General features: G+C 46.6%; 1 protein-coding gene across 8 annotated transcripts in view; it reads right to left on the bottom strand.

Moving 5' to 3' along the window:
- Nucleotides 1-19,926, bottom strand: part of PLXNB1 (plexin B1) — a 281,915-nt gene that overhangs the window by 144,699 nt on the left and 117,290 nt on the right. For 6 of the 8 annotated variants that reach the window (XM_075073224.1, XM_075073226.1, XM_075073222.1 and 3 more), the window contains one exon: nucleotides 14,149-15,292. The exons of the other annotated variants lie outside the window; for them this stretch is intronic. In XM_075073224.1, coding sequence (XP_074929325.1) covers nucleotides 14,149-15,291 — 1,143 coding nt within the window. In that variant the 5' untranslated portion in view covers nucleotide 15,292. The remainder of the gene's footprint in view (nucleotides 1-14,148; nucleotides 15,293-19,926) is intronic. 8 annotated transcript variants of the gene reach the window in all.

Raw genomic sequence — 19,926 nt, forward strand, 5'->3', positions numbered from 1 at the left:
CCTTTTCCCAAGTCAATATCATTAATTTAGAACCCTGTGACATGTAGGAGTAACTCAAAATTTTCTCTCCAATGTGCATTACTGTGCATTTACCAACACTAAACTTTATTTGCCATCATCATGTTGCCCATTCACCTAACTTGATCAGGACCCTCTGAAGGGCTCAACAATCTTCTCCAGATTTAACTAACGTCAATAATTTTGCAGCACCTACAGATTTTGCCACCACATAACTCACACCCTCTCCAGGACATTAATAGATATGAGAAAAAAGACCAGACCTAGTACTGAATCTTAAGGCAACCCCTGTTAACCTTCTGCCATTATTAAAATTCACCATTTATTTTTACTCTTTACCTATCTTTTACCTAGTTTTTGATCAAGGACAATACTTTGTTACTCATCTCTGACTACTTAACTTCTTTAGTGGCCTCTGAAGAGGACCCCTGTGAAAGGCCTTTTGAAAGTCTAAATCAATTCTGTGAAATACTTCTCCTTTACCCACTACTTTATTGACACATTCAAAAAATTATAATATATAACCAAGATACGATTTTCCATTGCAAAAACCATGTTGATTAGACCCTATCATATCATGATCTTCCAGCTGTGGTATTATCTTATTTTTAATTACTGTTTCAAACAATTTACTATGTTTAGATGCAAAACTTATTGGTATGTAATTCCCCAAATCACATCTAGAGCTTTTTAAAAAAGTGGATACAGTATTTGTTATCATCTAATCCCAAAATGTAGTACTCGTTTTTAATCAGAGATTGCATATTTCTGCTAGCAGCTCAGCTACTTCATTCTCAAGCTCCTTCTGAACTCTTCTGTGTATACCATCTAGGCCTGGCGACTTACTGCTTTTTTATTTATCCGGTTACCCAATTATTAGGCAGTTTTAAAAACTGCAGCCAGTAATCTTTTCACCATATATAATGTTAGGCATTTAAGTCTGTATAGCTGGGATGTCATGCTCCTAGCCACAAAATGTGTTCACACTGTCCATATGGCAGACTGAGATTGTATCACATCTAAATTTCCATTTAAAAAAAGTTTCAAGCCTTTATAGTTGTGAAGAGCCTTTTGAATGGGACCCTAATGCTGTACTGTCTTATACATCCTAAACCAACAGCTCTACAAAATGTGTGGACTACTCCATTTATCTTAATTGAGTGTTGACACTGAACCCTAATGATGACCAACTTTTACCAAAAGCTTAAAACAGGTAAACAGCCAAAAGGAAGAAACAGCTGTGCCCAAAAGCACCCAGCATCATCATTCTCTCTGTGTGATGGTGAATGCAACAGCAACTTTTCTAACAAAGTCTGGTTACTTTATAAGGAGATGATCTTTGCACAAACTTCCCATCAGTATCAGTGCACTGCAGGGACCATGCGTGGGATTAACTATGTAACCCAACCAATGGAACACGATGAATATTTGTCCCTCTCCACAGAATGGGACTGAGGCTCTTCTTTTATTCATTGACAACAACTCTGATAGTTTTATAGCCATAACCATTTATACTGAGAAAAGATTTCAGTGAGTAGAAATATAGCAGAGAATACCTCAAGCCAGAGATCTCACAAGCTGTGTGATCCCAGTCCTCTGTCCCTCTCTCCCCGCCTCTCCCTTGCAATGCAATCAGGTTACAGTACTGAGCTCACAACACATATCATGTACTTCATTGTCCTGTCCCTGGTTCTGTGCAGCATTCACAAGAGCTATGTAGAACTTAGAAGTCCTGCAGAAGCCTCATTCATGCTTTTAATTAATGGTGACCAATAGCCTCTGCATAAGTAAGGTTGCTACCAGCATTTAATTATACGGCTTATTTTCTATACTCTCAACCTAAATCTAATTAAAAAGCCTGTATGTTTTCAGAATGTTCCAACAAACTTTCAGGGTGAAGTTGCTTTTCCTGAAAACTTTAGAGAGAGCAGAGTAAATGCTTTTCCAGCTGAAGGGACTGCAGAGTGGAAAAAATCAATGATTTAAAAGAAAAATCAAAAAGTCAATTTTTTTATTTAAATCGGATATTTTTGATAAAATGTTTTTTGAGGAAAAAACCTATCTAAAGATGGTTTTAATTAATATACATTATAGCTCAAAGATATCACATCATGGAATAGGGATTATAAATTCTAATTCTATAGTATGAGACAATATATTCATGTAATGTTTAAGAAAAATTAACATAAGAACATAAGAACATAAGAATGGCCATACTGAGTAAGACCAAAGGTCCATTCAGACCAGCATCCTGTCTGCCGACAGTGGCCAATGCCAGGTGCCCCAGAGGGGACGGACCTAACAGTAAGTGCCTCATCCATCTCCACCCTCTGACGAAACAGAGGCTAGGGACACCACTTACCCATCCTGGCAACAGCCATTAATGGATTACCTCATGAAAAGAAAGACGGTTACTGCATTTGTAACTGTTGTTCTTGAGGATTGTTGTTCTCATCTCCATTCAATTAGGTGTGCGCGCACGCATGCACGTTCGTCAGAGATTTACCCTAGCAACACTCGGATGGGTCCGCCGTGGACCAGTGGCGCCGCTAGGCACAGGATTATCCCTGGGGCCAGACCGCCCTCAGTTCTTCTTGTCGCTGCTCCGAACAGTGGGAAGAGGGGTGTTTGGATGGATATGACAAGCACATCGTCGAGAACACCAGTTACATAAGGTGAGGAACCGCTTTCTTCTTCGAGTGCTTGCTCATATCCATTCCAATTAGGTGATTCCCAAGCCTTACCTAGGCAGTGGGGTCGGAGCGAGACGTTGCAGAATGTAAGACCGCTGAGCCAAAGGCGGCATCGTCTCTGGACTGCTGGACCAATGCACAGTGTGATGGAAGACCAGGTAGCAGCGCAACGTATTTCCTGCATGGGGACATGGGCCAGGAAGGCTGCAGATGAGGCTTGCGCTCGAGTAGAATGGGCGGTGAGATGGCTAGCCGGAATGTGAGCCAAGTCATAGCATGTTCGGATGCAGGATGTCACCCAAGATAAAATCCTTTGGGAAGAGACCGGCATGCCTTTCATCCGTTCCGCCACAGCCACAAAGAGCTGGGGTGACCTCCGGAGGGGTTTGGTCCTCTCAATATAAAAGGCGAGAGCCCTATGGACATCTAAAGTATGCAGCTGTCGTTCCCGGGGTGATGAATGGGGCTTGGGAAGAAAACCTGGAGGAAGATATCTTGGTTAAGGTGGAAGGAAGACACCACTTTAGGTAGGAATGCCGGGTGTGGTCGCAGCTGTACCTTGTCCTTGTGGAATACCGTATATGGGGGATCCACAGTCAAAGCATGAAGCTCTGACACTCATCTTGCCGAGGTGATAGCGACAAGGAAGCCTGTCTTCCAGGAGAGGTACAGCAGCGAGCAGGTGGCTAAGGGCTTGAATGGGGAACCCATGAGTTTGGATAGCACCAGGTTGAGATCCCAGGTAGGAGTCAGGTGCCTGACTTCAGGGTACAACCGATCCAATCTCTTAAGAAACCTGGAAATAATGAGGTGAGAAAACACTGATGTGCGCTTTCCCCTTGATGGAAGGCTGAAATAGCTGCCAGATGCACCTTTATAGAGGAGACCACCAGGCCTTGCTCCTTGAGGGACCACAGGTACTCCGAGAGAGTGGGAACAGAAACCTGTCCTGGGATCAAGTTATTCTGGGCGCACCAGAGGGAGAAACGCTTCCACTTGGCAAGATATGTCGTCCTCGTGGAAGGTTTCCTACTGCCCAAGAGCACCTGTTGTACTGAAGCGGAACAGCATAGTTCCGACTGGCTCAGCCATGGAGCAGCCAAGCTGTCAGATGAAGGGATTGTAGGTCTGGATGGTGAAGCCTGCTGAAGTCCTGTGTTATGATGTCCGGCCAGAGTGGCAGGGGGATCGGGTCTGCCACTGAGAGGTGGAACAATAGAGTGTACCAATGCTGCCTCGGCCAAGCTGGAGCAATGAGGATCAAGTGGACTCTGTCCCTCCGGAGCTTGAGCAGGACTCTGTGGACGAGCGGGAATGGTGGGAAAGCATAAAGCAGGTGTCTGTTCCACCGGATCAGGAATGCGTCTGATAGGGAGCCCGGGGAGCGTCCTTGGAAGGAGCAGGACTCCTGGCACTTCCTGTTCTCTCGAGAGGCGAAGAGGTCTAAGTGGGGAAAACCCCACCTCCAGAAAACAGAATGGATGACGTCCGGGCGTATCGACCACTCGTGAGACAGGAAGGACCTGCTGAGATGATCTGCCAGAGTGTTCTGAACTCCTGGGAGAAAGGATGCCACCAGATCGATGGAATGGGCTATACAAAATTCCCAGAGGTGGATGGCTTCTTGACAGAGGAGAGAGGATCATGCTCCGCCCTGCTTGTTTATGTAAAACATGGCCGTTGTGTTGTCTGTGAACACTGACACACAACGGCCCTGTAGACGGTCCTGGAAGACCTGACATGCTAAGCGGACTGCTCTCAGTTCCCTCACGTTGATATGTAGGGACAGCTCCTGGGTCGACCATAGGCCTTGAGTGTGACGACTCCCGAGATGGGCACCCCAACCAAGAGATGACGCGTCTGTGGTTAGGGCTACCGAGGGTTGTGGTGGGTGGAATGGCATTCCTTCGCAAACCAGAGAAGGGTCTAGCCACCAAGTCAGGGAGTCGAGAACTTTCCCGGGGATAGTGAGCACCGAATCCAGACTGCCCCTGCATGGGCGGTATACTGAAGCCAGCCAGGTCTGGAAGGGACGGAGACGCAGTCTCGCATGCTTGGTCACGAAGGTGCAGGAGGCCATGTGACCTACTAGACCGAGGCAAGATCGGACCGACGTTGTCGGAAATGATTGCAGACTGAGAATTAATGAAGTCATTGTTTGAAAACAAGGCTGGGGGAAGCAGGCTCTGGCCAATGTGGAGTCCAGGACAGCGCCGATGAAGTCTATTCTCTGCATGGGCGTGAGAGTAGACTTTTCTGCGTTGATCATGAGACCTAGGCTCCTGAAGAGGTCTCTGACGATGCACGCATGCTGTAATACTTGTAACCGAGATGCCCCTCAAATAAGCCAATCGTCAAGATATGGGAAGACGTGAACACGACGACGCCTGAGGGCAGCGGCTACTACAGCCATGCATTTGGTGAAGACCTTTGGGGCTGTAGAAAGGCCAAAGGGAAGGACCGTGAACTGAAAATGGTGGCAGTTTACCACAAAACGGAGATATCGCCTGTGTGGTGGATAAATGGAGATATGGAAATACGCATCCTTCATGTGGAGGGCAGCAAACCAGTCTCCTGGATCCAGGGATGGGATGATGGTCCCCAGGGATACCATGTGGAACTTCAACTTTATCAGGAATTTGTTGAGTTCTCGCAAGTCTAGGATTGGTCGTAGACCTCCCTTTGCCTTGGGGATTAAAAAGTAACGGGAATAGAACGCCTTGCCCCTCATGTCTTTTGGCACCTCCTCTATGGCTCCCAACTGTAGGAGCGCCTGGACCTCCTGCCAGAGGAATTGCTCGTGAGAGAGGTCCCTGAAGAGGGACGGGCAGGGAGGGTTGGAGGGAGGGGTTGAAATAAACTGTAGGTGGTATCTCGATTCCACTGTGCGAAGTACCCAGCGATCAGAGGTTAGTTGGGACCAGGCAGGGAGGAAATGGGAGAGGTGGTTGAAAATGGTGGGAGAAGGATCCGGAAGGATGACTGGTGGGCCGTCCTTGGGCATCCCATCAAAAGTTTTGTTTAGGTCCTGTCGGTGGTTTAGGGGGCCCTTGGCTTTGGGACCCTTGAGGGCCAGATTGCTTGTGCCGATTACCCCTGCCGCGCTATCTGGTGTTATCCTGACGCTGTCTGGTCTAGTTGTACGGGCGGCATAGGTGGGCCCGGAAGGACCTTCACTGGGTCACTGGGGTGTGCATGCCCAGCGTGCGCATGATGACCCGATTGACTTTAAGGCTTTGAAGCCTGGGGTCAGTTTTATCGGAGAAGAGGCCCTGTCCCTCGAAGGGTAAATCCTGAATGGTCTGCTGCAAATCAGGAGGGAGAGTGGAAGCTTGGAGTCTGGAGATAACGCCTCATTGCCACTCTGGTCGCCAGAGTTCTTGCCACTGAGTCCGCGGCATCCAGAGAGGCCTGCAGAGAGGTTCTTGCCACCTTTTTACCCTCTTCAAGTAGGGCCGTAAACTCGGAACAGGACTCCTAGGGAAGCAGCTCTGTGAACTTCCCCACGGATACCCAGGTGTTAAAATTGTACCAACTTAGGAGGGCTTGCTGATTCGCCACCCTACGCTGGAGGCCCCCGGCCGAGTATATTTTGCGGCCTAGGAAGTCCATGTGCTTAGCCTCCTTCGCCTTAGGGGCTGATGCTTGTTGGCCTTGACACTCCCGTTTGTTCATTGATTGGACAACCAGACAGCAGGCAGGTGGATGGGTGTAGAGGTATTCGTATCCCTTTGAGGGGACCATATAATTCCTCTCCACTCCCCTAGCTGTAGGCGGAATCGAAGCTGGTGACTGCCAAATGGTGTCCGCATTGGCTTGAATACTGCAGATGAATGGGAGCGCCACTCTGGTAGGTGCATCAGCTGATAGGATGTCCACTACCGGGTCCTCTACCTCAGTGACCTCCTCGATTTGCAAATTCACGTTTTGGGCCACCCGCCTCAAAAGGTCTTGATGGGCTCTAAGATCAATAGGCGGAGGCCCTGCGGAGGATGTGCCTGCTACTGCCTCGTCAGGCAAGGAAGAGGAGGATAGGCCCAGGACTAAAGGGTCCTGAGGTGGGTCTTGAACTGGAGGAGCATCAGCTGGATCAGGAGGAACCTCTGAGTCCATGGAAGGAACTGGAGCTTCCTCCGTGCCTGCAGGGGGAGGACGGCTCACCGTCGCTTCCAGAGCCTGGTGTTCTGAGTGGGCTGAGCAGGGATCCAGTGATAGGGCACCTTGGGCCTGATGGTAAGCCCATGGTGTCCAAAAGGACCAGTGATGAGGCCCTTGTTCATGGCTTTGTCCCTTCAGAAATTGGCTGGGGACATCAGAGTCACCATCATGACGGTAAGATGCACTAGCAGCCTGAGATGATATTGATGTGTCTCTCGAAGGCCACGGAGGTGCCGATGGACCCTGTGAAGGTGGCACCATTCTGGATGCTCGATCCCTGTGCGGTACTGGAGAGCAGTACTGGGGGCTGTGGCGGTACCGCGAGCAAGACCAGGAACTTCTACCATGGCGGTGCCGGGACGTCGACCGGGATCTCGAGCCCTGATGTCTGGAGCAACTGCGGGATACCCGGTACTGAGATCAGTGCCTAGAACTGGAGCGGTACTAGGAGTACCTGTCCGGTGAGCGTGAAGTGGAGCGGCACCGCGAGTGCGACCGGTACCGCGAATTCGAGCGGTGCCGGGACTGCGAGCGGTGAGATCGAGAGCGCCTGCGAGACCACGATCTGGAACAACGTCTCTCGAGAGGGACAGAGGCCTTATCATGGTTGGCTTGCCGATGGATTGAATAACCCGCACCGGTGGTGCCAGGGGTTGACGCATCGGCTCCATCATCAAGATGAGCTCCCTTGCTGTCGAGAAGGACTCCGGTGTGGAAGGGAGAACGAGCTCAACCCCACTTGTAGGTGGGGAGCTGTCACGCACCGGACTCAACGGCCCTTGTGGGACCGGAATCAACGGTGCCGTTTCAGATGACGGTGCCCGGCAAACCATCTTCGACGACTGCTCCTTCTGGGAGGATGAAGTTGTAGCAACATGCCGTTTCCCGGTCGGGGAAAGGGAACGGTGCCGGTACAGGTCGGTGCTGAGAGTCCTTCTCGGTACCGGGACGCTCCAGTGCCGAAGGCGCACTCCGTACTGAGGCGCTGGGCACTGCTGCAGGGCTAAGTGCCGACTCCATAAGGAGCTGCTTCAAACGAAAGTCCCATTCCTTTTTCATCCTAGGTTTAAAGGACTTACAAATGTGGCACTTGTCCACAAGGTGGGATTCTCCTAGACACTTCACGCAGGAGTCGTGGGGATCCCCTATTGGCATCAGCTTTTGACACGCCGAGCACGGTTTGAATCCCAGTGCCTTGGGCATGGGCCCGCACCAGGGTGGAGGAAAGGGGCTAATCCCCGATCCCCCTTTCAATTATATACACTAACTACAAAATTAGGCACTAATACTAAGTATAACTACAAAAAACACGAACTATATATACAGTGATGAGAAGAGAACTACGAGTAAGCTAGGGATGTGGAGATCAGCAAAGCCGTGCTCCACAGTTCCAACGACTGACATGAGCGGTAAGAAGGAACTGAGGGGTGGTTGGGCCGGCAGGGGTATATATCCGGCGCCATAGCAGCGCCATTCTAGGGGGCGCCCAGCCAGCCCACCGAGTGTTGCTAGGGTAAAATTCTCCGACAAACGTGCAAGCGGCGCGCGCACATCTAATTGGAATGGATATGAGCAAGCACTCGAAGAAGAACTAGATAAATTCATGGAGGCTAAGTCCATTAATGGCTATTAGCCAGGATGGGTAAGGAATGGTGTCCCTAGCCTCTGTTTGTCAGAGGGAGGAGACGGATGGCAGGATTACCAGTTAAGTTCATGGTGATCAGGGGAGGTCCCGGATCACTGAAAAAAGGTTAATGTAGTGCCCATCTTTAAAAAGGGAAAGTAAGAGGATCTGGGGAATTACAGGCCAGTCAGCCTCACCTCAGTTCCTGGAAAAATCATGGAGCAGGTCCTCAAGAAATCAATTTTCAAGTACTTAGAGGAAAGGAAAGTGATCAGGAACAGTCAGCATGGATTTACCAAGGGAAATCATGCCTGACTAACCTAATTGCCTTCTATGATGAGATAACTAGCTCTGTGGATGAGGGAAAAGCAGTGGACATGTTATCCCTTGACTTTAGCAAAGCTTTCGGTACAGTCTCTCACAGTATTCTTGCCACCAAGATAAAGAAGTATGAGCTGGATGAATGGACTATAAGGTGGACAGAAAGCTGGCTAGATTGTCGGGCTCGACGGGTAGCGATCAACAGCTCCATGTCTAGTTGGCAGCCGGTATCGAGCGGAGTGCTCCAAGAGTCGACCCAGGGCCGGTTTTATTCAATATCTTCATTAATGATCTGGAGGATGGCATGGATTGCACCCTCAGCAAGATTGCAGATGACACTAAACTGGGAGGAGTGGTAGATACGCTGAAGGGTATGAATAGGATACAGAGGGAGCTAGACAAATTCCCCTCAATTCGGCATTGGTGAGGCCTCATCTGGAATACTGTGTCCAGTTTTGGGCCCCACACTACAAGAAGGATGTGGAAAAATTGGAAAGAGTCCAGCAGAGAGCAACAAAAATGATTAGGGGGCTGGAGCACATGACTTATGAGGAGAGGCTGAGGGAACTGGGCCTATTTAGTCTGCAGAAGAGAAGAATTAGGGGAGATTTGATAGCTGCTTTCAACTACCTGAAAGGAGGATCCAAAGAGGTTGGATCTAGACCGTACTCAGTGATACCAGATGACAGAACAAGGAGTAATGGTCTCAAGTTGCAGTGGGGGAGGTTTAGGTTGGATATTAGGAAAAACTTATTCACTAGGAGGGTGGTAAAGCACTGGAATGAGTTACCTAGGGAGGTGGTGGAATCTCCTTCCTTAGAGGTTTTTAAGGTCAGGCTTGACAAAGCCCTGGCTGGGATGATTTAGTTGGAGATCGGTCCTGCTTTGAGCAGGGGGTTGGACTAGATCAGCATGGCAAGAAACTCCTCCAAATATTAATGATTAACCTATTGAATTGGAGATAGTTCACCTCCCAATGACTTCATAAATATCTGCTTCAATTACCTTTGGTAAAATGAAATAACCGAACAGTCATTCATTTTCTTATATAACTGTAAAACTAGTCTGAAAAGTTTTCAAAATAGATCACTTTAAAAATGTATAGTGTGTACCTTCTAAAATGAAACCTATGTTATCTTTGAGCTGTGAAGAATATGTATTAAAGTTACCACAACCAACAAGAATGCACTTTTATGCAAATCGATGATTAAATTGAATCTTCCTGATTTAAATCAAATCCACCCTGATGGGCTGTATTGAAATGGTTGTGAAATGTCTAATATTTCTATCCCCATATATTTAAAATAGAGTCTGATGCTAACCTGGGAAAAGATTTACAACATAAACTTTGTGCAGAAGCTAGTTTACAAGGAGACACAAAGTACACATTTAATTAGCATTATTCCTAAATAATGCATGAGCTGTCGCCATTGAAGTTGAAGGAGTTAAAACTCCCTCTAAATAAAATGTTCATTGACAGCCGCTTCCACCCACACACTGAATGAAGTAGGCTGGAGCTGGCACAGAAGCTTACATGCTGTTAGATACAATTTTAATGACAACTGTGTCCGCACATTGAATGGTGGAGGTTGAAGTCTGCTAAGAAATTCACATGCCATTGGATAAATCTGTTAATAAGATCCCATGTCTTATGTGGCAGATAAGACCTGAACTATAGAGCAGGGACCTTGGAATACTAGACCCCTCGATATCCCTCTCCTATTCAGTTCAATCAGGACAGTATTATGCGCTATTTGTTTTGGAAGAAGGATTTTCAAAATTGCCTGTGAAAGTTGGTTATCTAACTCCCTCAAGCACTTTGGAAATCCCCACTCTTTGATTTCATTCATTCTGTGCAGCACCACAACTTCGGCATGCAGTTTGTATTGAAAATGCATAAAAACATGAAGGTCTAGGGTTCAGCCCCCGTGGATGACCATGGTGTGCGCATGTCTCTGACCATCTGTATGTCAGTTTGTTAGGCAGAATAGGAAGAAGAGGGTAGCTGTGGAGTAGAGGGGAAGGGGACTTCAGGAATCATGGGGGAGGCCAGGTAAATAGCTGATGATCTTAGAATCATAAAACTGGAAGGAACCCGAGAGGTCATCTAGTTCAGTACCTTGCACTCGCGGCAGGACTGATTATCTAGACCAGGGGTCAGCAACCTTTCAGAAGAGCTGTGCTGAGTCTTCATTTATTCACTCTAATTTAAGGTTTCGTGTGCCAATAATACATTTTAACGTTTTTAGAAGATCTCTTTCTATAAGTCTATAATATATAACTAAACTATTGTTGTATGTAAAGTAAATAAGGTTTTTTAAATGTTTAGGAAACTTCATTTAAAATTAAATTAAAATGCAGAGCCCTGCCCTGGACCGGTGGCCAGAAGCCAGGCAGTGTGAGTGCCACTGAAAATCAGCTCATGTGCGGCCTTCAGCTCACATGCCATAGGTTGTCTACCCCTGATCTAGACCATTCCTGACAGGTGTTTGTCTAATCCGCTCTTAAAAATCTCCAATGATGGAGATTCCGCAACCTCCCTAGGCAATTTTTTCCAGTGCTTAACCACCCTGACAGGAAGTTTTTCCTAATGTCCAACCTGAACCCCACTTGCTGCAATTTTAGCCCATTGCTTCTTGTTCTATCCTCAGAGTTAAGAAAAACAATTTTTCTTCCTCCTCTTTGTAATAACCTTTTACGTACTTGAAAACTGTTATGTTCCCTCCCAGTCGTCTCTTTTCCAGACAAAACAAACCCAATTTTTCCAATCTTCCCTCACAGATCATGTTTTCTAGACCTTTAATCATTTTTGCTGCTCTTCTCTGGACTCTGTCCAATTTGTTCACATCTTTCCTGAAATGTGGCACCCAGAACTAGACATAATACTCCAGTTGAGGCCTAATCAGAGCAGACTAGAGCAGAAGAATTACTTCTCATGTCTTGCTTACAACACTCTTGCTAATACATCCCAGAATGATGGGTTTTTTTGGTTTTTTTTTTAAAGTGTTACACTGTTGACTCATATTTAGCTTGTGATCCACTATGACCCCCAGATCCCTTTCCACAGTACTCCTTCCTACACAGTCAGTTCCCATTTTGTATGTGTGCACTTGATTGTTCCTTCCTAAATTGAGTACTCTGAATTTCATCCTATTTACTTCAAACCATTTCTCCAGTTTGTCCAGATCATTTTGAATTTTAATCCTATCCTCCAAAGCACTTGCAACCCCTCCCAGCTTGGCATCATCCATAAACTTTATAAGTGTACTCTCTCTGTCATTATCTAAATCACTGATGAAGATATTGAACAGAACCAGACCCATATCTGATCCCTGCGAGATCCCACTCATTATGTCTTTCCAGCATGACTCTGAACCACTAATAACGACTCTCTGGGAATGGTTTTCCAACCAGTTTTGCACCCACCTTATAGTAGCTGCATGTAGGTTGCATTTCTCTAGTTTGTTTATGAGAAGGTCACATGGGACAGTATAAAAGCTTTTTTAAAATCAAGATATACCATGTCTACTGCTTCCCCCCATCCACAAGGCTTGTTACTCTATCAAAGAATCTCTACATGAAGTCTACAGGGTTCCCTGCTTTTCAGCTCACAAATATTCTTCCTCATTTCAGGCCCCCTCTGCTCTGAGCCTCTCCCTTCACTCCTAGGCTCTCTTGCCAGCCTTCTAAACTCTGCTACAAATACAGCAGAAATGGTACACTCTCAAAAGTACTTTTGGACCACATAAACATTATTCCTGAGACCTAAAGTCTGCTGTACCTCTTGCATGCTTTGTAAAACAACACTTAGAAGATGACTGCATACTATGTACTATTTTTTAAAGGAAGTCACTAGATTAACACCCTACTCTATTGAAAACTGGCATGGGGATTTCAGTAACCACAAGTGGCCAAGGGCTCAGATTTTAGTTCTCAGATTAAAAAAGAAGTAATCTCCAGTGCCATGCTGGAGCACTGAATCCAGTAGTGTCTCAGCGGAGAGACCCAACACCACTTCCCCTGCACTATTTAGGTTTTCCTTAGCAGTTCCCCTTCCAAGAACAGAGCAGGTCAACTCCTATTTAGCTTCTAAGTGCTGATGACATCACAGTACAAACAAAAACAGTTAGTATACCTATTTGAATCAGCAAAGAATCCTGTGGCACCTTATAGACTAACTGACGTTTTGGAGCATGAGCTTTCGTGGGTGCATACGATGCACGCACGAAAGCTCATGCTCCAAAACGTCTGTTAGTCTATAAGGTGCCACAGGATTCTTTGCTGCTTTCACAGATCCAGACTAACACGGCTACCCCTCTGATACTATTTGAATCAGGGTTTTCGAGCTATTTCATACTATCAACTCATATTCCATTTTCCTGCAGTGAATATGTCCCATCTTTCTGTTGTCATAGAAATGTAAGTGATGCCCGTAAAGAGGATTATGCACTTTCCAAAAGAAAGAGGAGCTAGGTTGTGGGGACAACTATTTTTCAAACACAAAATCTTCCAGGACTAGTGATTTATGGGGAAAGAAAGAATTGCTGCCAAAGAGAGTTGCTTTTGTTTAAATTATCTCTTTGTTCCTGTTCCCTTGAACATGAAATCTCTATAATGTATATTGTGTTCTTCACATCCATCTGGGATCCAAGGTGGCAGGCACTTAACTACACCCCAACCTATGGAACAGATTCAGCAAAATCATTAAAAACTAGAGTTCAAGACACTGTAACTAGGGGTTTCAAGAATCAATGTTTCCACAGGTTGAATCCAATCCTGGAAGCTGGCCCCTTCATATGCATCCCACATGGCAGGATGTGACCCATTTCTTTCAGTTCTCTCTGCTGGTAAACCTGCTGAGGGAGTGAAAGAACAGAGGCATCAACAAGCGATGGTAGGAAGATAGGAGAGGTTGAGCTTGAAAGGAAAGTATCAGTTCTACATCATATTCTAACAGTAGCATGGGAGCTATACACTATTCTTTCAGGGTCCTTTAAGATACTAGCTCCTACAGACCCACAGTTGGGGATGGCACTCAGCCCATAACATATTTAATTATAAATCCCTGGAAAATGGAGTTTACACTGGAATTGCAGATAGCGCCGCACGGCATTAGAGAGCCACTACAGACCCACCACCACCACCCACACATGCAAACATATCCGTCCTGATTCTCCTTTACAGGAAGGCACCTTTACACCATTCTGCCACTGTAAAGAAGCCTTGAAAAGGGTGCAAAGTCAGTTACACTCATTTTTAGGCCTATTTACACTGTCAGAGTGATGTAAAACAGACACAGTGTAAACAATAATCAGGCTCAGGACAGCCACTTACCGCTGGCAGCTGGACACAGTTGGAACTGACATCATATTCAATATATGCCACTTCTAACCCATTCTCTGATTTCCCATCCTTCGTATAACAAAGATCCCTGGTTTGAGTGGTCAGTTGGTCCACTTCCTCCATTGAATAGACACAGAGTGCAGACTCCTCGCTCAGTTTGCCAGACGAAGCCTGCCAGGCAGAAAAGGCAGTGAACAGCACTTCTCCTTGGGTGCTGAATCGCCCTCTTCTCAGATCACTGCCTGGTTGGGTGACATAAGCAGCCTGCAGTAGGCTGTATGTTTTCTCTTTGCTCCTACAGAGTAGTGGTAATTCCACATAGGAGTAATAGTGAGAGTCATCCAGACAGATTCGTGAGATGTAGGTCTTGTACTCCCGTGACTGGGACTTCAGATCCCGGCGATAAAATAGGAAGTAAACGCTGGAGCGGTGGGTAAAAGATTTGATGAAATGGTGGTTATACTCAGAGAGCCGACCCACAGCCAACTTAGCCGTTTCTTCATAGGAGAAGATGGAGTGTGAGTCTGCCTCTTGGACGTCCCCTCCATGGGCCCTGAGATTTCGGGTGGTAATAGGAGGGATACCCCCTCCAACCCCTCTGCTGGTATACCCTCGTCCCACAAAGAGCAGGGGCACATCATCTTTTGAGTGGCCTACTAGTCCCACAGTAGTGATATTTGGATCGTTTGCAGCCACATACTGAGTGTCTCCAGGGCTCTCCGGTCGGAAGAGAACGTGGTCAATGGATCTGAGGCTTCTTTTTTCACAAATCCCCTGGTGCACACTGCCACACACAATGAGCTCCTCCTGCACAGAGTTCACCAGTAACAGCTTGTTGTGATTGTCAGTGTTGTGTGCCTGGGGACATTCCAGCTTTGAGACTGGGGGGAGACAATCTTTGCTGTCCAAAACGGGCCCAGTTTGAACTGCGCTCTCCATCATCAGGTCTGATGTCAATTGGAAAAGAAAGTTGGTGGCCCCCAGATAAACTGTCCCAGACTCAGAGTTTATAGTCAGGTGAAGGAATTTTGTGCTGTTGTGTGAAAAGGTGACATACTGTAGTGCCCTTGGAATCACTGCCCCCAGGAAACAGAGAGCAGGAAGAAGGAAAGTTCCCAGAGACATGGTAAACATTCTGCAAGAGAGAGAAAGCTGTTACCCTTTGGAGCTAGGAGCAAAGGTTTACACAAATCAGTCCTTCAACATTGTACTTTTATTATGAGAAGAGGTGGATGAAGAGAACAGTGGCTAAATCTAGACACCAAATAACCAGAGATATAACAACAAATGAAAAATTATTAAAGAATATCAAAAGCAGGAAGCCCATGGAAGCATCAATGGCTTTGTTTGTGCAGCAGGGTGTTAAGGTGACAAGCACAGAGTAAAATAAGATTGTTGAGAGGCTAGAATACTACAGATATTCCTGGGACACTTTTACCAGATGACTTCATTTGTTGGTGGAGATTCCCATTACTAAGATTTTCATTGTAGGCCTGGAATTTGGACTGGTTATCCTAGAAACAGGGAATCAATATTCATGCTTTCTCAAGAGAAATCTGGCCAAAGCATAGATCCTTGACCCAACAATGACACCTCTGGCAGAAGATCCTATTTATACTGAAAAAACTAGCATGTCAGGGAGTTGGCTCAAACTCAGAAACCCCGCACAATAGCTAAAACACAGCATGTCCTTGCAATACAAACAGAAATGAGCCTCATTTAACCATGTTCCTGGACTGTACTACAGACATAGGCTTTAGCAGGGATGTGTATTGTGAGTTCTCCAGGACAGGGGCCATATTAGAGAGAACCTAGTACATTATGGGTATTACTCAAGAGCAATAAATCATGATGATAATACACCATGGTTCAGAAAAAAATACAGCTCATTTCTGGCTACACCATAGAACTGAAATATATTTTAAACTTTTTTGTACCGTATAGGTGGGTCTCAGTTTATAGAATCAAACTGTTCTGCATTTGAATCATGCAAAATGGTCAAGGTTCAGAGAAATAGTATTGTTTTTTGCATCCTACTTCTTCCCTCTCTTCTCGCACTTCCAATCCCAGCTTCAAGTTCTCTTCCTCAGATTTTTGACCCCATATAGTAGCATTTCAGATTTCAGATCAATGTCCTGGAAAGTCTCACAAGGATAGTTCCTGTTCTGGATTTTTTACTCAGACTCATACAAAACAGACCCTGACAAGCTCCCAAGAACCAGCATTGTTCCTATTACACGTACTCCAGTTTCAAAAACATATATTTCCTCCAGCTCCATTCATATCCTATTGAAGAACAGCTGCAGCAATCAATATTGAGCCTCAGCACTAGTCCAATAAAGGGAACAAAATAAGCCAGGTTTCTCTCTTATTGACCAATTCACAGACTAACACTATTCTGCATCCATTGCTATGGTAACCATCCATCTAAGTGCGAGAGGTCAAAGTTGGTTCAGCTGTACCAGTAGAACCCCAGGGAGAAGCTTCAAAGATCAGCAGCACTCATTTCTCTGAGGCCCTTTGGAATATCCCTACTAGGATCACTCCTTCCCATCCCTGATGCATCTTACTCTAATAATATTTAATGGTCATGGCAAATGTTATCAAAATGTAAAACTGAGACAGATCCCTCCAGTCTGTCTGAGGGCACCGGACAGTCCACCCAGGCCAGATCATCACACTGTATTTGGGTTTGATTCTCTGTGCCCCTCTCTCGTTGCATCTTTTGGAAACAAAGGCTCCTAGCTGCTTTTCAGAAAGATAGCTACTTTATTCAGCCCTGAATATGATCACAGGCCTTCTGGAGAGACTGAACTGGACAGTAACTCAAAGCTCATTTCTTAGAGCAGGGGTGAGGAACCTTTTTTCTATCAGGTGGCATTGACCCACAGAAAAAAATCAGTCACGGGCCACATACAGCCCTGCAAGGGTTGGGGAGCATGGAGGCTTGGGGCTTCCCCCCTGCAGCAGGGGAAGGTTTGGGGTACAGGACGGGGCTCCGGACTGGGGCCAAGGGGTTTGGAGTGCAGGAGTGGGCTCAGGGCTGGGGTCTGGGAGGGACTTAGGGTGCGTGAGGGCGTTCCGACCTGGGGCAGGGGATTTGAGGTGCAAGTTCTGGCTGGGCAGCACTTACCTCAGGCGGCTCCCGGTCAGCAGCGCAGTAGGCTAAGATAAGTTCCCTGCCTGCCCGGGCTCCGTGCTGCTCTCAGAAGTGGACTGCATATCAGGCCACTAGGCCCCATATGGACTATAGAGCGGATAAAAAACCAGCTAGACTGTCAGGATCAACAGGTAGTGATCAACGGCTTCATGTCCAGTTGGCAGCCGGTATCAAGTGGAGTGCCCCAGGAGTTGGTCCTGGGGTCAGTTTTGTTCAACATCTTTGTTAATGATCTGGACGATGGGATAGATTGCACCCTCAGCAAGTTTGCAGATGACACTAAGCTGGGGGGAGAGGTAGATATGCTGGAGGGTAGGGTCCAGAGTGATTTAGAGAAATTGGAGGATTGGGCCAAAAGAAATCTGATGAGGTTCAGCAAGGACAAGTGCAGAGTCCTGCACTTAGGATGGAAGAATTCCATGCACCGCTACAGACTAGGGACCGAATGGCTATGCAGCAGTTCTGCAGAAAAGAACCTGGGGATCAGAGTGGATGAGCAGCTGGATATGAGTCAGCAGTGTGTCCTGTTGTCAAGAAGGCTAACAGCTGCATCAGTAGGAGAACCGCCAGCAAATTGAGGGAAAATTATTCCCCTCTATTCGGCACTGGTGAAGCCACATTGGAGTATTGCGTCCAGTTTTGGGTCCCCCACTACAGAAAGGATGTGGACAAATTGGAGAGAGTCCAGCCAAGGGCAACAAAAATGATCAGGGGGCTGGGGCACATAACTTACGAGGAGAAGCTGAGGGAACTCGGCTTGTTTAGTCTGCAGAAGAGAAGAGTGATGGGGGATTCGATAGCTGCTTTCAACTACCTGAAGGGGGCTTCCAGCCCACAGCGTGAAGACTTGCTGCGGGCTGGATGAAATGAAGCAGCAGGCCGAATCCAGCATGTGGGCCATAGATTCCCCACCCCTGTCTTAGTGTATTAAATTCTCTAAAGGACAAAACATCACATTATAATTAATTTATATCGCTAACCTTGTGAGTCTCTGAGTAGCAGCAGCTCTCTCCTTATTTCCTGCACAGACTTATCCAGGCAGCATCTAAGCCAGTGTGGAAATACAGAGCTGTTATTTTGGGACACATTGCAGGCCCTCATTTGTTCTCTGCAGGCACTTCCACTCATTCTTGAAAGGTAATTTTAAAAAAACCAGTCAGTCTTAAAGAGCAACAGCCAGAAATGGGCAGATAGGAGATGACCATGAAAAAGGGCAAGATCGAGCCTCTTTCAGAGGAACAGTTCATCTCTTCAGAATCCATAGGCTAGTCACTCTCTGGAAAGGCCACAGCTCTTTCTTCATGGAAAGTTATCACTTCTCATCACCTGTTGGAAACAACCAGCAAGCTCCACATTCTATCCTGGCACCTCTTGGAAAGCATTAAATTGCTTTCCAAAACCCCAGCTTTCATTAAAAACAAACAAACCCTTCAACTGTTACAGTTGCAAAGAAAATCTCACAACTGTGAGCCAAATGGGTAATTGATGCAGAGTCTGGAGCAATAGCTCTGAGAGGCAGGGGTGCTGGAACAATTTGTATATTGGGGGTGCTGAGAGCCATTGAAACAAACTGTAAACCCTGTATATGATGGAAACCACTTCAAGGCAGTGGGGCGGAAGCACTCCCCTGCACCCCTAGTTCCAACACCTAGGCTGAGAGGTCTGAACTGCCCCTTCATTTCATCAGAGTGTAAACTCAGCTACCTAGTCAAGCTTATTAATGATTTCATTCCTCATGCAAAAAACTGCTGCCAGTAGCATCTCATTTTGGTGCCACACGAGGTGGTGCATGCTGGATGCCACCACAGATTTTCTTTTCCCCCAACAGAGTAGCCAAGCCCACGTAGCTTAGCAAAAGCCCTGGGTATACTGAAGCCTCACTGAAGCCACGAGTATATTGAAGCTCAGGTGCCCATTTACCCTCAGAGAGCACACGTCATCGTATTTTGACTGTTCTTACAATCTACCATAAGCAGTGTCTCATTTTGACAACTCACATGGGCGGAGCTCAATTTGTGGGTAGAACTTGGAAGAATACTGACACTTTTCCCTCCCCACCTCCAATCTGACTCCATTTAATCTTTGTGCTGAGCTCAAAATGATGCTGTTCGTCAAGGATCGTTACAGCAGGAAACAAGTCTGCAATGCTGTGAAGGAAGATCACCACTTGATGAACGGTGAGACTCAACTGAGATGTATCTACTTTAGGGTACGTCTACACTACGGGATTATTTCGATTTTACATAAACCGGTTTTATAAAACCGATTGTATGAAGTCGAGTGCACGCGGCCACACTAAGCACATTAATTCGGCGGTGTGCGTACATGGTCTGAGGCTAGCATCGATTTCTGGAGCGTTGCACTGTGGGTAGCTATTCTGTAGCTATCCCATAGTTCCCGCAGTCTCCCCTGCCCCTTAGAATTCTGGGTTGAGAGCCAAGTGGCTGATGGGGCAAAAATCATTGTCGCGGGTGGTTCTGGGTAAATGTCGTCAGTCATTCCTTCCTCGGGGAAAGCAATGGCAAACAATCAGCTCGCGCCCTTTTTCCCTGAATTCCCCTGGCAGACACCATAGCACAGCAACCATGGAGCCCGTTCAACATTTTTTT

Source organism: Chelonoidis abingdonii, chromosome 17 (assembly GCF_003597395.2).
Source record: "Chelonoidis abingdonii isolate Lonesome George chromosome 17, CheloAbing_2.0, whole genome shotgun sequence".
Taxonomy (NCBI): Eukaryota; Metazoa; Chordata; order Testudines; family Testudinidae; genus Chelonoidis; species Chelonoidis abingdonii.